The sequence below is a fragment of the Sus scrofa genome, chromosome X (assembly GCF_054392235.1).
Source record: "Sus scrofa isolate SSC_HxYL_T2T_F1_AM1 chromosome X, Sscrofa_HxYL_maternal_Yorkshire_Landrace_v2.0, whole genome shotgun sequence".
Classification (NCBI taxonomy): Eukaryota; Metazoa; Chordata; class Mammalia; order Artiodactyla; family Suidae; genus Sus; species Sus scrofa.
In genome coordinates, this window is record NC_139401.1 from 67,168,598 (window position 1) to 67,184,524 (window position 15,927).

Here is a 15,927-nt window from a genome sequence, read left to right on the forward strand (position 1 = left end):
GGGGTTATGTATAATACCCAAGGCCTTTTCTCATCCCTCAACCCCTACTCTCTCTGCTAGCTACTGAATGAACTGAGTGTAGTTGAGGCCGAGTTGCTCCTCAAATCCTCGGATCTGGTGGGCAGCTACACCACCAGCCTGTGCCTATGCATCGTGGCTGTCCTGCGGCACTATCACGCCTGCCTCATCCTCAACCAGGACCAGATGGCTCAGGTCTTTGAGGGGTAAGCAGGGCTTCCAAATAACCAAAACCCTCAGGGCCCTGGTGAAGGCCAGTGGAAGTGGCCTGCGAAGAACGTGTGGGGCTGGCTCTCACTATAAGGAAGTGCGTGCCATTCAGGCGGGGAGGGGAGAGTATTGCCAAGGGACAGGAATCTTGGCATCCCGGCCCCCATTGCTCCGGGTGCACTTCCTGACCTTGCCCCCTCGCAACAGGCTGTGTGGCGTCGTCAAGCATGGGATGAACCGGTCTGATGGCTCCTCCGCAGAACGCTGTATCCTTGCTTATCTCTATGATCTGTACACCTCCTGTAGCCATTTAAAGAGCAAATTTGGGGAGCTCTTCAGGTAAGAGAGGTGGAAGGTAAGGGGTAGAGAGTGGGATCTCATCCCATCTCCTTCCCGTTACTGCCCAACTCAGGAGCAGAGCACAGCCCAGGACCCTGCTGTCTCTGCAGAGTCTTTGGGGGACTGTGTCGTCTGCGTGTTCTTGCTTCCTGAGAGCAGGCCTCTTTCCTCATCAGCCTTTCCTCCAGCCTGTGTCTGTGGGGCCTACGCTCCTCCCTGCCCCGACTCCCCACCACCACCACCTCCAGAGGCCCCTGGGCCTTATTCTCACTGGGTTCCTTTCCTGCCCAGTCCGTCTGCTTTGTCCCATATCCCTTTTTCTGGCCCTAAGGCGCCTGGTCCCTCACTTTCTCCTTTTATTTTTCTTTTCTCCCCTTCCCTGACCAACCGTCTAGCTCACCAGCCCTTCCTCAACCCTGCTCTCTCCTTTCCCCCACCCCTGCAGCGATTTCTGCTCCAAAGTGAAGAACACCATCTACTGCAATGTGGAGCCGTCAGAATCTAACATGCGCTGGGCACCCGAGTTCATGATAGACACCCTGGAGAACCCTGCCGCTCACACCTTCACCTACACGGGGCTAGGCAAGAGTCTTAGTGAGAACCCTGCTAACCGCTACAGCTTTGTCTGCAATGCCCTTATGCACGTCTGTGTGGGGCACCATGATCCCGATAGGTATGGGGCGTACGGAGTGACAACTTGGGCACCACGCTCCCGCCTGATATTGGGAGGGATGAGATGTCCGGGAGGTACCGCAACCTTGGTTTTGGCTAGGGTGGAGATGCAAAGTTAATGAGTCTGAGGTTTTGCCAGAACAAGGTCTTTCCTGAGGGCATTTGTACTTTTCCCCAGGGTGAATGACATCGCAATCCTGTGTGCAGAGTTGACCGGCTATTGCAAGTCTCTGAGTGCAGAGTGGCTGGGAGTGCTTAAGGCCTTGTGCTGTTCCTCTAACAATGGCACTTGTGGTTTCAACGATCTCCTCTGCAATGTAGATGTGAGACTGGGGGTGGGGGCACACTGGGGCACCGGGCAGAGGGCTGCTCCCAGTAGTCAAGTGAGCGGAGGGACAGTTTTTGCAGAGTGGAGGCCAAGCGCTCTGAGTAGGCACCCTCCCTCCACGCTGAGTCCTGGTGTCTTTTTCCTTACAGGTCAGTGACCTGTCTTTTCATGACTCCCTGGCTACTTTTGTTGCCATCCTCATCGCTCGGCAGTGTTTGCTCCTGGAGGACCTGATTCGCTGTGCAGCCATCCCTTCGCTCCTTAATGCTGGTGAACTCCCAATCCGTAACCCTAGAATTTCTAGACCCCAAATCTCAACACACATTTGATGGCAGCACTCTGGCTGTTCCCTGGTGGCCCCAGAGGCCAGTCCTGTGGTGTGCCTCAGGCTGGGAGGGGCCTCTTTCTAACCCTGCCTTTGCAGCTCTGATCTTTCCGGTTCCTGACCCTTCTTCGAGGTGCTCCCTTATACCGCAGGACAGATCACTGCCCCACCTCTCCTCCAACGTTTTCTTGTTTTCCCTCCTCCCGCCTGCCCTTTTAGCCCCTTACCACCCCCCTTTTAGCCCCTCACCACCCCCAGACCCATGTACAGGGCATCTTCATCCTTTCCCTTCTGTTTTGTCTTCCTCTCTGTAGCTTGCAGTGAACAGGACTCTGAGCCCGGGGCCCGGCTTACCTGCCGCATCCTCCTCCACCTTTTCAAGACACCTCAACTCAATCCTTGCCAGTCAGACGGAAGTAAGTGACCCCGATCCAAGCCGGCCAGCCGTGGAAAGTGTGGCCACCCCACCCCCACTGTTTCTACTTTTGCTGCCCCTGACTTGGGCTCCCTCCCGCAGACAAGCCTACTGTAGGAATACGCTCCTCCTGTGACCGCCACCTGCTGGCTGCCTCCCAGAACCGCATCGTGGATGGAGCTGTGTTTGCTGTTCTCAAGGCTGTGTTTGTACTTGGTATGGGGGTAGGAAGGGAGTGGTGCCAGAAGTGTGTATAGGGTGGAGCGCTAGCTAAACTACAAAGGACAGTCTTTCTCTCTCCTGAAGGTGGTCTCTCTGACCTTTTGGGAGGAGAGGAGGGAGAGAAGTATATTTCTGTCCCATAGGGAAGGACTTGGGGAGTTGCTGCCTCTGTGGGTCCGGGATGGGTCTCCACACAGCATTCGGATCTCACTCTGCCCTCCCTATCTCCTGCCCATGAACCACAGGGGATGCGGAACTGAAGGGTTCAGGCTTCACTGTGACAGGAGGAACAGAAGAACTTCCAGAGGAGGAGGGAGGAGGTGGCAGTGGCGGTCGGAGGCAGGGTGGCCGCAACATCTCTGTGGAGACAGCCAGTCTGGATGTCTATGCCAAGTACGTGCTACGCAGCATCTGCCAGCAGGTCAGTCTCACCTTCCCCCCACACCTCCTAAATGCCACTATATAACATAGTCCTGTTTTCAGCCGTGATCATGCCCCCTCCTTACATACATCATGTCCCTCACCAACCCCCAGTCCATCCCCCTTATTCCTAAGCCTGTCACTGGTTGCCCAGGCGCCCTGATTCTCGGCTTCCTCAGGAATGGGTAGGAGAGCGTTGCCTTAAATCGCTGTGTGAGGACAGCAACGACCTGCAAGACCCGGTGTTGAGCAGCGCCCAGGCCCAGCGCCTCATGCAGCTCATCTGCTACCCACATCGACTGCTGGACAACGAGGATGGGGAGAACCCCCAGCGGCAACGCATTAAGCGTATTCTCCAGGTAGGCCAAGGTGATGGGGGTCTTGGGGGAAACATTGGGGCCTGAGCCTGGGGTGCAACGATGGGAACCTTGGGGAAAACAAGGGGGGCAGTTGAGTAGGAGGACAAACGAGGATGTGGGCAAAAGGTGATGAGAGAAACATCTCTAGCGTGGGTTTTGAAGTCAAGCTGGTATGGTCTGGACTCGAGAGCTAACTGTTGGCTGAGGGCATAACTGTCTGGAGTCAGACTCTAGCTTATGAGTGGGAGGCAGAGCATCCAGGAGGCCTAGTTTTTGGCCTTGTATATTTGGCGTGCTGGGCATGGCCCAGTAACAAACAGTGATCCAACCCAAGAGCTGCTATTTATCAGGTGGCTGCTTCATGCTGGGTACCATGCTCAGCACTTTACGCACGTAGATTTTCTCGACTCTTTACAACCCTGCAGAGTAAGTATGAGTATCCCTGTTTGACCAGCGAGGAAACTGAGGCTTGAAGAGGTTGAGTAACTTGCCCAAAGTTCAGTAACTCCCTTGGTTAGGAAGTTTAGGGTCAGTGTACAAGCCCAGATTGCCTACGCCTCGTCTCGCTGCTACAGACGTTCATGTGATTGGAGGTGGAAAGTTGAAGACATTGAGGAAAAGCTAAAGGAATGAGGCCTTTTCAGCCCAGAGGAGATAATGCCAAAGAGAGATTAGCTAAGACTAGCCTTCAGGTCTATAAAGCACTTTGAGCAGCTGGTTGAGAACAGGAGTGGCAGGCTTCAACTTCAACATCAAAGATTTAGGTTAAGCATTAAGCAGAACTTCCTGATGCTAAGGAATGTGAGGCTGTGGAACAGGAAACTGGGGGAAGATGTGAAATCTTTCCAGAACCGCTTTTAAACTGGGAGAGATTTTTCAGCCATTTTGGGTTACTTAGGTATGATCGTTCCTAATGAGGGGACATAGAACTCCCTTTCAGACCTCTGGCCCTTTGTGGTTCAGGGTTGTGAGAGATCAGGAGTTGGCCTCGGGGTGCCGAATGACTGGGGTGACACGATGATGACTAGCCTGTGGGTGGGGTCTCTGTCACAGAACTTGGACCAGTGGACCATGCGCCAGTCTTCCTTGGAGCTGCAGCTCATGATCAAGCAGACACCTAACAATGTGAGTATGGGCCTGGGCCCTCTTTTTTCCCAGCCCTCCAGCCACACATATCAGGGAGGTGGGCCACCGTGGAAGAACGTAGGTGCCACCTTTGGGTTCTGGAGATACGACAGGATGGGAAGTTGGCAGGCGTGTGGAGCGGATGGATGATAAGGGAAGTGGATTGGGAAGGTTGGGGCTCTGAGCCATGGGGAGGGTTAGCAGCAGCAGCGGCGGTGGTGGTAGAGGCTGCTTCTACAGCCACAGTTGTCAGGGGGTATATAAAGGAGAAGTTGGGGGCGTTGGAGAAACATGAGGTGCTAGAGGGCACGACTCCCAGCAGAGATGTATCCCTGCCCTCCCGTCAGCCTCCACAGGCGCCTTCCTGCATCCTCATCTCCCAGCCCTCCTACCAGCTCTTTTCCTTCAGCCGCAGTTACCTTTTTAGCACCCCTGTGCCTCTCATCCTCCCCAGGAGATGAACTCCCTCTTAGAGAACATCGCCAAGGCCACCATCGAGGTTTTCCAGCAGTCAGCAGAGACAGGGTCATCTTCTGGAAACACTGCAAGCAACATGCCCAGCAGCAGCAAGACCAAGCCTGTGCTCAGGTTGGGTAGAAACGTGTTAGGACCTATCCCCTTCCGAGTTTTCTCTTCTGGTAGTGTAAGTGAGTTTAGCCACCTGGAGATTCCAGGCATGTCCATCCAGAAAGGAGAGGGTGGATTGGCCCAACCTTGCCTGGCTCTTCTGTAACCTTGTGCACACTGTCTCTCCAGCTCCCTAGAGCGTTCTGGTGTATGGCTGGTGGCTCCCCTCATTGCCAAACTGCCCACCTCAGTCCAGGGCCATGTGTTAAAGGCTGCTGGGGAAGAATTGGAGAAGGGCCAGCACCTGGGTTCCTCTTCCCGCAAAGAACGCGACCGACAAAAGCAGAAGAGGTAAAGCGGTTGTTGGGCGGGGGTGGGGCAGTGGTACCGGGACTGAGAGGGTAGAAAGGAGGGGAGGCAGGCCCAGAAAAGAAGAAAAGTTGGGGCAAGGGGGATGAGCATTAGGATCATAGCAAAAAAAGACGATCAGAGCGTAAGAGTGGGCGTGGTTGAGCAAGAGGTTAGATCTTAAGAGGGTAGAATCTGGGGCTTGGAGGAATGAGGTTGGACGGACATTGCCTGATCTCCAACCCAGGGTCCTGTCTTGTCTTTCTCTCCCATCTCTAGCATGTCTCTATTGAGCCAGCAGCCCTTCTTATCCCTGGTGCTGACATGTCTGAAGGGGCAGGATGAGCAGCGTGAGGGACTCCTCACTTCCCTCTACAGCCAGGTGCGCCAGGTACAGGCCTCTGGGCCCTGGAGCCGGGCAGGGGGGGCAGAGAAGGCTGCAGCCAAGAGGCCACTTACATACTCTGAATCTCCAGTATTTTCTGACAAGAACACCCTGGGTGCCTTGGCATGGAAATGAGGAGATCCCTGAGCTATGTGTTGTCCTTATTTCTGTCTTAGATTGTGAACAATTGGCGAGATGACCAGTACTTAGACGATTGCAAGCCAAAGCAGCTAATGCACGAGGCACTGAAACTGCGGCTCAACCTGGTGAGAGAGGGAGCTGGGGAGAAGAAGGAAAGGGGTGGGGCTAGGACTGCAGACAAAGAAGCCCCAGCCTGGGGAGGCAAGGGTGAGGCTGGAGGGCCCAGGCTCTTCTTCTGGGTCTTTCTGTATTAACCCAGCTCTCCTAAGGACGCAGGACCTGAAGGTGGTTAAGGACACTGTCTCCTTGCAGGGACCCTGCCTGAGTATCCTAGATTCTGACTGGGCCCAAGAAGCCCTAGACACCTATTGTGGAATGTTGACTAGAATCCCAACATCCTTTAGTCCAACTCCCGTTACTTTATAAATAAGGAAAACGAGGAGTTCCCATTGTGGCACAGCAGAAGTGAATCTGACTAGGAACCATGAGGTTGTGGGTTTGATCCCTGGCCTCGCTCAGTGGGTAAAGGATCCGGTGTTGCCGTGAGCTGTGGTGTAGGTCGCGGACATGGCTCGGATCCCACGTTGCTGTGGCTGCAGCATAGGCTGGCAGCTGTAGCTCCAATTGGACCCCTTGCCTGGGAACCTCCATGTGCCACAGGTGTGGCCCTAAAAAGCCAAAAAATGAAATGAAATATAAGTAAGGAAAATGAGGCCCAGAGATGTCAAGAATTAAGTCATTGGCCTGAGATCCTGCAGCACATCGTAGGTCCAGCTGGAACATTGACCTCAGGTGTCCCGAGTCACATCCCACCCAGCTTCTAATCCTTGAGTGCTGGCCTCCGCCCCTGAGCCATCTGACTGACTTGTTGTGGCCCTGGCAGGTGGGGGGCATGTTTGACACGGTGCAGCGCAGCACCCAGCAGACCACGGAGTGGGCTGTGCTCCTCCTGGAGATCATCATCAGCGGCACTGTCGACATGCAGTCCAACAAGTAAAGCATCCCCATCCCCTCCCTCCAGTGGTGTACCCGAGAGGATCCCCTTCCCCAGACCAGGTGCACGACCCGCCAGACCCGCCACAATTGGTGTGGCTGATAGTGCGGACTCCGCGGTCCGGGGTTCCCCACACGGTCCTGGTGCCTGCTCCCCGCTTGTGTCCAACCCCGAGGTCTCTGTCTGTCTGAACCTCTTTCTCTGGTTTTCTCCCCACCTTCCTGCCACAGCGAGCTCTTCACCACCGTCTTGGACATGCTGAGTGTGCTCATCAATGGGACCCTGGCTGCAGACATGTCTAGCATCTCCCAAGGAAGCATGGAGGAAAACAAACGTGCTTACATGAATCTGGTGAAGAAACTACAGGTGCGTGGAAGCAACCAGGGCGAGGCCTGCGGACTTAGAGTTTCGGCTCCCTCTCTGTTTGTGGGCCCGCCTCAGGGGCATCGGCATCGTGCTGCCCAGAGTCCACTACCCTTCCCCTGCATGTCCGTGTTTTCTTTGTTATTTGGACGGCAAGGATTTACTGAGTGTCTTGTGCCAGCTGCTCTGCTGTCCCCTGAGACTTCCGGCCCCTCTTTTCCTCTGTCCTTGAACTCTTATCCCGTCTTCCTGCAGAAAGAGCTGGGGGAGCGCCAGTCAGACAGTCTGGAAAAAGTTCGCCAGCTACTGCCACTGCCCAAACAGACCCGAGACGTCATCACATGTGAGCCGCAGGGCTCCCTTATCGACACCAAGGGCAACAAGATTGCTGGCTTTGACTCCATCTTCAAGAAAGAGGCATGTGCCCTTGTCTTCCCTGCTCCTGCTCCCCGCCCTCCACCTTTGTTCCATTTCAGGCCAGAGCCTCCCCTGCCTTAACCTTATAGCTCTAAGAGGCTCATCAGGCTCTGTCGGTGCTGAGAGCCATCCCTGGGGTGTTGAGCTAATCACTTAATTTTTCCTCGCGTCTCTTCTCCCCAGCTCAGGAGTCTCACTGTCTTTCCTTGGTCTCTTTCATCACCCCACGCACCTTTGCACATACCACCCATTTCTCAGCACCCCACCCTCCTCTTTCTTCTGCCCCACCTGCCTCCTGTCCGCCTGGCTGCACCCCACCTCTCCGCCTGGCTGACAGCCCATATCTCTTTTATCCCTGTGTTTCTCTCCACTCCCACCCCCCACAACCATCCACCCATCTCTGCAGTTTTCTTTCCTCTCTCTCAGTTACAGTAGTTGTTGGGTAACCATAATCACTGTTACGGAGAAGTGGAGGGAGAAGGAGAAGAGGACACGATGAGCTCAGAATCGAAAGTCCCACCCATTCTCACAGCCATCCATCCTCTTCGTTCTTTTCCTGGCTCATCTTTCTCTATCTGCATGAGTGTCTCTGCCTCTCTCTTTCTGACTGTCTCTCTCATCCTCTTTTTCTCTCTCTCTCCCTGTCTCTGTCTCTCTCTCTGTCTTCAGTCTCTTGCTGCCTTTTCTTTCTCTGCCTTCCTGTTTCTATACCTGTCTTCCTCTGACAGTGTCTCTCTCTGTTTCTGTCTGTCTCCCTCTGCTCCCTCCACCATCATCCTCTCCCCTCTTAACTCTCTCTTCCCCACGTGTGTGTGTGTGTGTGTGTGTGTCGGTGTGTCTGTGTGTCTGTGTGTCCATGTCCATCTGTCTTCCTCTCGCCCTCTGCCCCAAATCTACCTATGGCTTTCTTTTATTGCCCACAGATAACTTTTCCTTCTCCTCTAAGTCCTCAAGGTCTGTCTTCTGTTTTCCAAGTCTCAACAGCTCACTGTTTCTCATTTTCCGGAGCAGGGTCTGCAGGTTTCCACCAAACAAAAGATCTCTCCCTGGGATCTTTTCGAGGGCTTGAAGCCGTCAGCACCACTGTCTTGGGGCTGGTTTGGAACAGTCCGGGTGGACCGGCGTGTGGCCCGCGGAGAGGAGCAGCAGCGGCTCCTGCTCTACCACACACACCTGAGGCCCCGGCCCCGCGCCTACTACCTGGAGCCACTCCCACTGCCGCCGGAGGATGAGGAGCCCCCTGCCCCCACCCTGCTGGAGCCTGAGAAAAAGGCTCCAGAGCCCCCCAAAACTGACAAACCTGGGGCTGCTCCGCCCAGCACTGAGGAACGCAAGAAGAAGTCCACCAAGGGCAAGAAACGCAGCCAGCCAGCCACCAAGACGGAGGTTAGCACTGCCGACACCACGACCCTGTTACGCCTCCCCAGCCCATGTCTCTTCCTGATTCTGTCTAGCGTCTGGTTTGTGGGAGGGGTAGGGGCATGTGGGGAAGAGGGACCCTTAGAATTAAAAAAAAAAAATGAGCCACGTAGATCCGGCTTCTGTTCCCCCCTCCTACCCTCCCTCACCTCAGCCTTCTCACCTTCCTCTTCTGCTATTCACACAGGACTATGGGATGGGCTCAGGCCGCAGTGGCCCCTATGGAGTAACAGTGCCTCCAGATCTCCTGCACCACCCCAACCCTGGCTCCATATCCCACCTTAGCTACAGGCAGGGCTCCATAGGCCTCTACACCCAGAACCAGCCACTCCCGGCAGGTGAGTGCCAGCCACCAGCCCGAGGGGCTTACCTGGACATTCCTCCTGCCTGAGGGGCGATGCCACTCTTCCAAGGAGCTGTGGATGCCCCAGGCACTGAGCAGGGGACAGAGGGGCCAGGAGACTAGAGAGGTCAGCCTGCTCCCCTTTCCAGGCGGCCCCCGCGTGGACCCGTACCGCCCTGTGCGGTTGCCAATGCAGAAGCTGCCGACCCGACCACCTTACCCCGGAGTGCTGCCCACAACCATGACTGGCGTCATGGGCCTGGAACCCTCCTACAAGACCTCTGTGTACCGACAGCAGCAGCCTGCAGTGCCCCAAGGACAGCGCCTTCGCCAACAGCTCCAGGCAAAGATAGTGAGAGGGGCCGTAGGGAGGGCCGTCAGGGAGAGGGGCTTTTGAGGGTCACAGAACTGAGGAGACACTTGGGATTTCCACAAGGACACAACGAGCAGGAGATATAAGAAATGAGGTGGCAGGATGTGTTTCCTAAGTTTGAGTTTCTCTCCTTTTTTCCCTTTAGCAGAGTCAGGGGATGTTGGGACAGTCATCTGTCCATCAGATGACTCCCAGCTCGTCCTACGGTTTGCAGACCTCCCAGGTAAGGGCACGAGATGGTGAGAATCGGGGCACTCAAGGCAGGCCACTCTGCACACTTTTGGCCCTGACTCCCTCTGTCCTCCTTCCCTCCAGGGCTATACTCCTTATGTTTCTCATGTGGGATTGCAGCAACACACAGGCCCCGCAGGTACCATGGTGCCCCCCAGCTACTCCAGCCAGCCTTATCAGAGCACCCACCCTTCTACCAATCCTACTCTTGTAGATCCTACTCGCCACCTGCAGCAGCGGCCCAGTGGCTATGTACACCAACAGGCTCCAACCTACGGACATGGGCTGACCTCCACTCAAAGGTACCCAGGGGAGCTGGGGGCTGTGCAGACACACTGGGGCTTGTGATTTGGGAAAACCTGGGCCTGAGGTGACGGGACTAGTCAGGACTTTTGGAGGCGTCGAGAACTCTTATCCTGCCACTTGGCCGGTCACCACAAAATGGCAGAGCTGGAAGGGACCCTGGAGACTAATACTTTCACACCCACTTCACCAACATATCTTTGAGGACTGGAGAGGGGAAATCGTTTATATGATTGTGAGAAGGAAAGACTTGAGGTTCATAGATGTGCTCTGTGGTGAGGAGTCATCTAGATGCAGTTTAGCACTGGAACGGACCAGCGAATGCATCCTCCCATTGTGCTGAATATCAGCCAGGCCTTAGTTAAGATATTGTCATCGTGGAGTTCCCGTCGTGGCTTAGTGGTTAACGAACCTGAATGGTGTCCATGAGGATGTGGGTTCAATCCGTGGCCTCACTCGGTGGACTAAGGATCTGGCATTGCCATGATTGAGCTATGGTGTAGGTTGCAGACTTGGCTTGGATCTGGTGTTGCTGTGGCTGTGGTGTAGGACAGCAGCTACACCTCTGATTTGACCCCTAGCCTGGGAACCTCCATATACCGCGGGTGTGGCCCTAAACCACAACAACAACAATAATAATAATAATGGCGTTCCTGTTGTGGTGCAGTGGAAATGAATCTGACTAGGAACCATGAGGTTGTGAGTTCGATCCCTGGCCCTGCTCAGTGGGTTAAGGATCCGGCGTTGCCGTGAGCTGTGGTGTAGGTGGAAGACTCAGCTCGGATCCCTTGTTGCTGCTAGGGGTCATTGGAATTGGACCTCTAGCCTGGGAACCTCCATAGGCTGTGGGTGTGGCCCTAAAAAGACAAAAGACAAAACCAAAAAAAAAGGAGTCACAAAGAAAAAAGATACTCTCATCATGTCTGGAGGTTCTGCAGCTTAGGATTGAGAACACTGGGAGGTGGACTGGGAGAAAAGTCCCTTACTTAGAGGTAGTGATTTACTGCCCACTGTGTGGTCAGCAGTATGCTAGGACTAGGCGGGGTGAGGAAAGCTTTTTTAAAAGAAATACAAAGTCCCTTACCACAGAGAGTTTTTACTATGGCTGAGGAGATGAGATTGACTCGGAAGAACACTTAGGGAACCCTGCAATGAAAGCCGTAATCAGCTGTGCAGTTGTGTGCTGTGAAGTAAAGTGGGAATTCAGGAAAAGTGTGGGATGATATCATTGTGGACCTGAGTCATCAGAGAAAGTTTCGTGAAGGAGGTCAGGCTTGAGTTGGCCCTTGAAGAAGAGCCGTGATTTGGATTTGTGGAGAAGTGGAGAAGGAGGGGGATCCTAGGTAGAGAGCACAGAGCAAACAAAAGGCGGCTGAGAGGACAGGAAGGAGAAGAGCTTGGATGGAGTGTACAGTTCTGCCAGGGAAGGAGGAGGGGATAGGCTGGCAGTGGGCAAGTTGAGAGCTTTGAATGCTCAGCGCTGGATTGAGACACAACCCTAGAAAGGGCTCTTTTGATCAGGAAAGTGATATGATGAGTTGGGCGTGTTGAGAGATGAGCGTGGAAGGTGTGAGGAGGATGCATAGGGAGGGTGAGAGAAGACTTGAGACGGGGCCCAGCCAGTAGCCTGTTGCCAAGAGGCGCGGATTGGGGTCAGGAAGGTGTAAGGAGCAGTCGAACTCAGCAGTCTTCAAGACCCCGAAATGTTAGGGACCGACAACAAGAGCAGCCAGAACAGCCTCAGTGAGTGTTGATAGAATGCCTAGCCTGCACTAAGATTTTCATTTTCGGAGTTTGCATCGTGGCACAGTAGAAACAAATCTAAGATCCATGAGGTTGAGGGTTTGATCCCTGGCCTCGATCAGTGGATTAAGGATCCAGCGTTGCCGTGAGCTGTGGTGTAGATCTCATTCATGGCTCAGATCTGGCATTGCTGTGGCTCTGGTGTAGGCTGGTGGCTACAGCTCCGATTCGACCCCTAGCCTGGGAACCTTCATATGCCACAGGTGCGGCCCTAAAAAGACAAAAGACAGAAAAAAAAAATTCATTTTCAAAAGCGAAAAATGGCTAGAACAGAATTGAAAAATTCCTAACCACAAAGGTTAAGAGACACTGACACAGGATATTGTCTTTGCCCCTCATTCCTCAACCCAGAACTCCATCAGAACGCAAATGGGCTCTTCTGGTTGGTGACAGGAGAAGCGAATGAAATGACCTATTGGTGTTTCTTTGGGAGCAGGGACCTGGGGCTCATCCATCTCTATTCTCTCCCCAGCCCATGCTGTGATCTCTGTGCCTCCTTGTCTTTGTAGGTTTTCTCACCAGACATTGCAGCAAACATCCATGATAGGCACTATGACCCCACTGGGTGCCCAAAGCGTCCAGGCTGGTGTCCGGTCGGCTTCCATCCTGCCTGAGCAGCAACAGCAACAGCAACAGCAGCAACAACAGCAGCAGCAGCAACAGCAGCAGCAGCAGCAGCAGCAGCAGCAGCAGCAGCAGCAACAGTACCACATCCGGCAGCAGCAGCAGCAACAGATCCTGCGGGTAAGGCCCTGGGATGTCATCTGGGACCTGGGAGCCCGAGGAGGAGGAGAAGGAGCAGCAGCAGCAACACAAGCTCCCCCGGAGGTTCACAAGATTGAACGAGGCAGTATATGTGTGTTAAGCCACCAGCAGGGCAGGGCAGCTGGCCTGAAGTTGGGGCTTAAGATACCAATTCTCCCCCCTTTTCCTGAGGGTTCTGGTAGGAGAGAGCTGGGAGTTGTCTGCTGGGTGCTCCAGGTTTGGTTTTCTCTCCAGCTCTCTGAGTGGGGAGAGCAGCAGACCCAGAGTTCCTGCCCTGTGTTTCTCCCCCTGTCCCCATCCCTCCACCACTGAGGTTCAGCCCATTGCTCTCTTTAGAGATCTTTCTGTCTTCACAACAGCAGCAGCAGCAGCAGCAGCAACAGCAGCAGCAGCAGCAACAGCAGCAGCAACAGCAGCAGCAGCAGCAACAGCAACAGCAACAACAAGCACACCAGCAGCAGCAGCAGCAGGCAGCTCCTCCCCAGCCCCAGCCCCAGTCCCAGCCCCAGGTAGCTCCCGAACTCCAGCCTCAGGCTATGGGAGAGCAGCCCAGGTTGGGCACACAGCCAGTAAACCTGGCTGGGGACAGTAGTGTGCAGTGGAGGAGAGGCGGGAGGCAAGGCAGGGCCCTCTACAGAGGGGTCCAGATGTGAGGATGGAGGAGGAGGAAGGATGGAGTTCATTCTTCCCCTTCCTGCTGTCACCTCAGTTCCAGCGCCAGGGGCTTCAGCAGACACAGCAACAGCAGCAGACAGCAGCTTTGGTCCGGCAACTCCAACAACAGCTCTCCAGTAAGCCCGCCTTCCTTCCCAAGGAGAGCCCCCATGGAATAACTGGGGGTGGGGTGGGGGGCCAAAGGAGTGGAGGTGATTGCTTCAGGCCCAGATTGAAGGGGGAAGCCCAGTCCTGCGTTCTGTCCCTTGCCTCTGGGCCTGAATGGGTCTCCTCCTGCAAACCCACACTCCTGCTTGGCCTCCCATGCCTGATAATCTCTGGTTTTTCACAGATACCCAGCCACAGCCCAGTACCAACATATTTGGACGCTACTGAGCCACCTGGAGGAACTGCTTGTGCACTGGATGTGGCCCCACTCTTTCCTCTCAATTCCCAGTCCCCTTCTACTAGCACCAGTAGTGGTTGGGGCTCTTCCCTCAGGCTCCATTTTTAATGAGTTTTTAGTATTTTTGTTAATGTGAGGCATTGAGCTGTTGGGTTTTGTATATTATTTATATAGAGACCCCAGAGCTGTTGCACCCAATACACAGAGCTTCTTTGCAAAGGGAGTGTGTGAGTCTGGCATGTCCGGGAAGGGCGGGCTCTCAGAAGGGTGCAGGGGCCGGACCGACCAGTCAGTGCCTTCATTCTGTTCAGTTCATCTCCCCTGTTTATCTTCCACCCCCTGAATTTCTGAATTGGATTGCTACCCTCTCTTCCCTTTTCCAACTTGGCAACATGTTAAGGGTTGGGGCCTTAGTCTCTCTTAATAAGGGCAGCTTACCTTCTCGGCTAGATGGTACAGCTTCTGAACAGCTTGTCTCCAGGGGCTGATACACCGCTGGTATTGGGGAGGGGCCGTCAGGCCAGAGGAAAACTCACTGGAACCTGACTCTCCTTCCACCCATCCCACATGCTGGCCTTTGGGCAAGCTTCAGGGTGGAGGGGGTGACAGACACTACCTGCCCTTTTTGCCACCTTATGGTCCCCATCATGCACTAAGCAGTATCCTAGACAGAGAACTTCCCTGAGTCACATTTCTGGGATGAAACATTGCCCTCCATTGGCAAGTGTCACCATTACATAGGGAAACATAGGAGAAACCTTTTCTCTTCTCTGCTCCTTTGCTGGAACTGCTTGTTTTCACATGACCCACCTTGGCAGTTACCCAGGATGACTTGCTCACTCCCGTTTGACAGTCGAGAAAACTCAAAACTATTGCTCCAGAGTCACATTTGGAACTGTGGCAGGACCATTCTGTACCCCTTTGCCTTCAGGTTTGGGGCCCTAGGCCTAAGGCTGTCCAGGAGAGCCAGTTGATTTATGACAGTGGAGTCTTCCGGTGTGCCCAGCTAGGGCTGGAAGAGGGCCAGCCCCAGCCTTGTGGGTGGGTGGTACCACGTGAGTTGACAACTTCAGGATCCCTTCCAGGCCACAGTTCCACTCTATCGCTGGGAAGCGTCAAAAAAAAAAAAAAAAAAGTGTGCTGGTAAAAACGGGAGCACCAATCAATACTCAAGTTATGAAAAAGTTAAAAAAAAAAAAAAAACTCCCTCTTTGAGGTCAGCAAAGCCCTCGCTCGGATGGGACTTACCAAGTTTAAGAGGTTTGTTCCCAAGGAGTGTAATTCCCCAACAGAGTAACTGTGAACTTGATTGACTGAAGCTTTCTTCTGACCTGTCCTGTCCTGACAAATATTCTGAGGAGCTATAGAGATAGAGGCTTGACTGGGACAAGGGACACTCAGAGGGGCTGGGAGTGGGGGGGCTAATCAAACTGGACGGGTGCATTATACACAGAAGCACAAGACACAAAGACAGCCGGGTCTGGAGGGGAGAGAATGACGTGGTCAGACAACGGACCTGCTGACAGTCGGAGTCTGACATGCCCCAGTAGAAGCAGCAGAAAGGGAACAACACTGACCTTTGGGAGAGTGACAGGATGAGGGCAAAGTGCCCTCACCCCCCCCCCCACTGGTTGCTGCTGGAGTGGTGCTGATGCTGGAAAGAGGTGAGGGATCCCAAAGTGGGGTGGAGGCAGGTCTTTGTGGAATACGGGGACTCCTGCAGCCACTGCCTCAGTTTCTCCCTTTGTTTCCAGGGTTCCGGCTTTGCAGGTAAAGTTTGGACTAGCTGTCCTGGAACATCACCTGTCTGTGACTTAAGGGGTGTGTGTGAGCGAGAGGGAGAAAGCTTGAGGAGAGCATGCTTCAGCCTGGGAAGAATTGGGCCATGCCCCAGGACTTGAGCCATCTCTGGCACAAAAGGAGTTAATGGCAGGGACCGCGCCCCCCCGTGTCCGGGCACGCGCAGCGCGCCCCCTCGGTGC

At 54.3% G+C, this 15,927-nt stretch overlaps 1 protein-coding gene across 50 annotated transcripts in view; it reads left to right on the top strand.

The window, feature by feature from the left end:
- Positions 1 to 14,164, top strand: part of MED12 (mediator complex subunit 12) — a 23,318-nt gene extending 9,154 nt beyond the window's left edge. For 2 of the 50 annotated variants that reach the window (XM_085008370.1, XM_085008386.1), the window contains 27 exons: positions 61 to 224; positions 436 to 567; positions 1,013 to 1,240; positions 1,418 to 1,562; positions 1,717 to 1,837; positions 2,207 to 2,308; positions 2,410 to 2,523; positions 2,775 to 2,950; positions 3,129 to 3,308; positions 4,362 to 4,433; positions 4,888 to 5,021; positions 5,190 to 5,351; positions 5,628 to 5,739; positions 5,910 to 5,999; positions 6,758 to 6,867; positions 7,099 to 7,234; positions 7,487 to 7,648; positions 8,660 to 9,034; positions 9,255 to 9,405; positions 9,560 to 9,762; positions 9,929 to 10,006; positions 10,099 to 10,153; positions 10,229 to 10,316; positions 12,630 to 12,864; positions 13,245 to 13,394; positions 13,595 to 13,676; positions 13,892 to 14,164. In XM_085008370.1, the coding sequence (XP_084864496.1) occupies positions 61 to 224; positions 436 to 567; positions 1,013 to 1,240; positions 1,418 to 1,562; positions 1,717 to 1,837; positions 2,207 to 2,308; positions 2,410 to 2,523; positions 2,775 to 2,950; positions 3,129 to 3,308; positions 4,362 to 4,433; positions 4,888 to 5,021; positions 5,190 to 5,351; positions 5,628 to 5,739; positions 5,910 to 5,999; positions 6,758 to 6,867; positions 7,099 to 7,234; positions 7,487 to 7,648; positions 8,660 to 9,034; positions 9,255 to 9,405; positions 9,560 to 9,762; positions 9,929 to 10,006; positions 10,099 to 10,153; positions 10,229 to 10,316; positions 12,630 to 12,864; positions 13,245 to 13,394; positions 13,595 to 13,676; positions 13,892 to 13,935 (3,801 nt within the window). In that variant the 3' untranslated portion in view covers positions 13,936 to 14,164. Of the gene's footprint in view, positions 1 to 60; positions 225 to 435; positions 568 to 1,012; positions 1,241 to 1,417; positions 1,563 to 1,716; positions 1,838 to 2,206; positions 2,309 to 2,409; positions 2,524 to 2,774; positions 2,951 to 3,128; positions 3,309 to 4,361; positions 4,434 to 4,887; positions 5,022 to 5,189; positions 5,352 to 5,627; positions 5,740 to 5,909; positions 6,000 to 6,757; positions 6,868 to 7,098; positions 7,235 to 7,486; positions 7,649 to 8,659; positions 9,035 to 9,254; positions 9,406 to 9,559; positions 9,763 to 9,928; positions 10,007 to 10,098; positions 10,317 to 12,629; positions 12,865 to 13,244; positions 13,395 to 13,594; positions 13,677 to 13,891 lie in introns of all 50 variants that reach the window. The other 48 variants (XM_085008373.1, XM_085008388.1, XM_085008372.1 and 45 more) reach the window with 29 other exon arrangements.
- The last annotated feature ends 1,763 nt before the right edge of the window (positions 14,165 to 15,927 follow it).